The 2,500-nt window shown below is 36.6% G+C and overlaps 1 protein-coding gene across 1 annotated transcript in view; it reads left to right on the top strand.

Moving 5' to 3' along the window:
• Window positions 1–2,500, top strand: part of LOC138000841 (transcription initiation factor TFIID subunit 7-like) — a 32,765-nt gene that overhangs the window by 45 nt on the left and 30,220 nt on the right. Inside the window, exons 1-4 of the mRNA XM_068847506.1 lie at window positions 1–70; window positions 1,228–1,300; window positions 1,803–1,855; window positions 2,210–2,290. The exon at window positions 1–70 is cut by the window's left edge and continues 45 nt beyond it. Coding sequence (XP_068703607.1) covers window positions 5–70; window positions 1,228–1,300; window positions 1,803–1,855; window positions 2,210–2,290 — 273 coding nt within the window. The 5' untranslated portion in view covers window positions 1–4. The remainder of the gene's footprint in view (window positions 71–1,227; window positions 1,301–1,802; window positions 1,856–2,209; window positions 2,291–2,500) is intronic.

Genomic DNA, 2,500 nt, shown 5'->3' with positions numbered 1-2,500 from the left:
TAATATGTCCTCAAAATCTAGGGCCGATGGAAATGAATTAGAAAAAGAATTTATCTTACGTGTTCCTCAAGTAAGTAGTAATGTTCAATGAAGACTTGAAATACTGTTAAGCAAGGGTTGTCATTGAAAATTACGCTTTTTATTTAGCTTGTTAACCTGTAAACTCTCCACGTTCTCCAGTCACACCGTGATCTTTTCATCGGGCTTAAAGAAGTTATGAGAAGCTTAGATAAGCCACATGGGTTCTCTTCCAGTCGCTTTCCAAGAAAGATGTGGTTTTTCGGTGCGACTTAATTTGTTTTTGACATGGAAATTTTTCCGCGGGTTATTCCACAAAAAAGTATATTCAAGAAAAGGTAAATATTGTAATTATTGGTACTCTGGCTGAAAAACAGGTGTAGTTCCCGGGAAATCGGAAACCTTCTTAAGGACGTTCGCGCGAAAATTTTTCAACATTGATTTTTTTCTGAAACTTTTACCACTGTAAGATGATGAGTTAGTTATGTCAGAAATGTAAAAAAAATGGGGAGTCACCGACTTCGTTTTGGAGAGAGCATGCCCGGAAAAACACCCAAATATGTGACAAAATCGGGCTTCGTTAGCGAATAAGGCCAGTGTCTGTAAACCCAAATATATTGCAATTAAATCTTTAAAGTGAAATCTTCTCTGCCAAATATTGTTTAAGTGGACTTATTAAGTGAGTTTAGTCAACTGTTGAGGTTCCTTAAAGATCAAGTTCGCATTTAGCGACCACAGTTTCACGCGCCTTGCAGCCGCAAGATGGCAGAATTTGATATCCCGTCAGCAGAAATCTTGAAATTTTTTTAACTTCCCACATTGATTTTTTGTTCATTTTTGGACAACGTGGAGATAATTGTAAATAAAATCCGTTTCTGGAAAGAAAAATAGGGGTCACCGAAAGTCCAAGACCATTAAATCCAGGCAAAGCTATAGCAATGGCTTTTTGCCCTGTCATTTCTCATTTTATTACTTACCGTGCGTGCTCGTGTATGACGTGGCGAGTGCATTTGCGTGCGCAGTAAGGATGCGCAGAAACAATTGGCGCGAACGTCCTTAAGTCAGTTACATCATGGGTCGTAAAAATTGAAAAGACATTACACATGTGCACGAGTGTCAGTGTCTGGCAAACTGCTGAAAATTGATTTTCCTTCTTTTCAAATTGAAGCTTTCTTTTTGTTCTACTTACACTGTGCTGTTTTGCCACAGGTTTATGCATCCGCACTGCAACATGCCATCCAGAATGGCTCGCTCAGGGATAGACTGTCTATTGAATTTCAAGGTTAATTATTTAAATTTATTGAGAAGATTTTCAATAACAAGTATGGCAAGATAAATCAGACTACAATCATGTACTTCACATATCATGACTTGGAGGATTTTGTAGTTTACAATGAAAGATCTCATTTTATAACTGCATTAAATTAATTGTTTCATGAGTTAGGCAAATAAGACTTGGGAACACATAAAGGAGAGGAAACAATCAATTCTCACTCCATTTTTTTGTGCTTCTTTGTTTCATTAAGAATTGAGTAATGTCTTCTCAGCCCAGACTTGTTCAATGCCTGATTAAGCTACAAGTAATCCTAAAAAAAAAGTTCCCACTAGACTTTTACGTGCAGCTTTCAAAATTGACTAGCATTTTGCTTTCCTTCAGCAAGTTTTTGACATGCAAAATTCAATCCTGTGTTGATATTTAATTTCAGTTTAGTGTTAACTGGTTTTTGAACAACTGAGCCCTCATCTTTACATTTCAATGACCCTTAAACAACTTACTTTTTTAGCTGACTACAGACATGCCACAGTTCGATTTGATGGAGCTGCATTATCAGCAAAGGTAAGGAGTGAAGTTTTCTTTACATTCTTTTAAATCAAAATAATCATTTTTGCATATTTATGTTGTATGAACATTGTATCCCATAAGTGAAAAAGCAGGAGTTTTGACTCTCTCTTTCTAGGGAATCTGTGACTTCCCTCTGTACATGTATCTAGCCTGAATCATCTTTGTGATGTAATGATGTAATTTGTGATTAACTAGGGATTTCCCCTAAACACCCTAAAATAATGTGACATAGCCCCTTTAACAATAATTATCAAGACTAAAAGAGGTTCTAAAAAGTTCTAAAAAATATGTTTCTATGTAATAATTATATACTGTAACAGTAGACGTTAATTACACATCTGATCTTAGATGCTTGACCTGCCATGTATAACAGAATCTCACAAGACAGTAGACAACAAGAGCTTTTACAAAACTGCTGACGTTTGTCAGGTAAGGGGACCATTAGTGTGATTGACTTTTTAAACTTCGGTCAATAATTGGGCAAGCAGCACCCTAATTTTGGCTAAATTGAAAGATAGGATTCCGTTGTCACGAATAATATTGGCAGCTTGATGCGATTTGAGGGACTATGATTTTGCCCATACACCATGAATGTCCAGGGGTCATGTTATAATTCCGATGTGGGCGCTGTTAGTCTGA

This window comes from Montipora foliosa, chromosome 4 (genome assembly GCF_036669935.1).
Source record: "Montipora foliosa isolate CH-2021 chromosome 4, ASM3666993v2, whole genome shotgun sequence".
In the NCBI taxonomy this organism is placed as follows: Eukaryota; Metazoa; Cnidaria; class Anthozoa; order Scleractinia; family Acroporidae; genus Montipora; species Montipora foliosa.
Note: the sequence above shows the minus strand (reverse complement) of the source record. Positions and strands in the feature narration are given on the sequence as shown.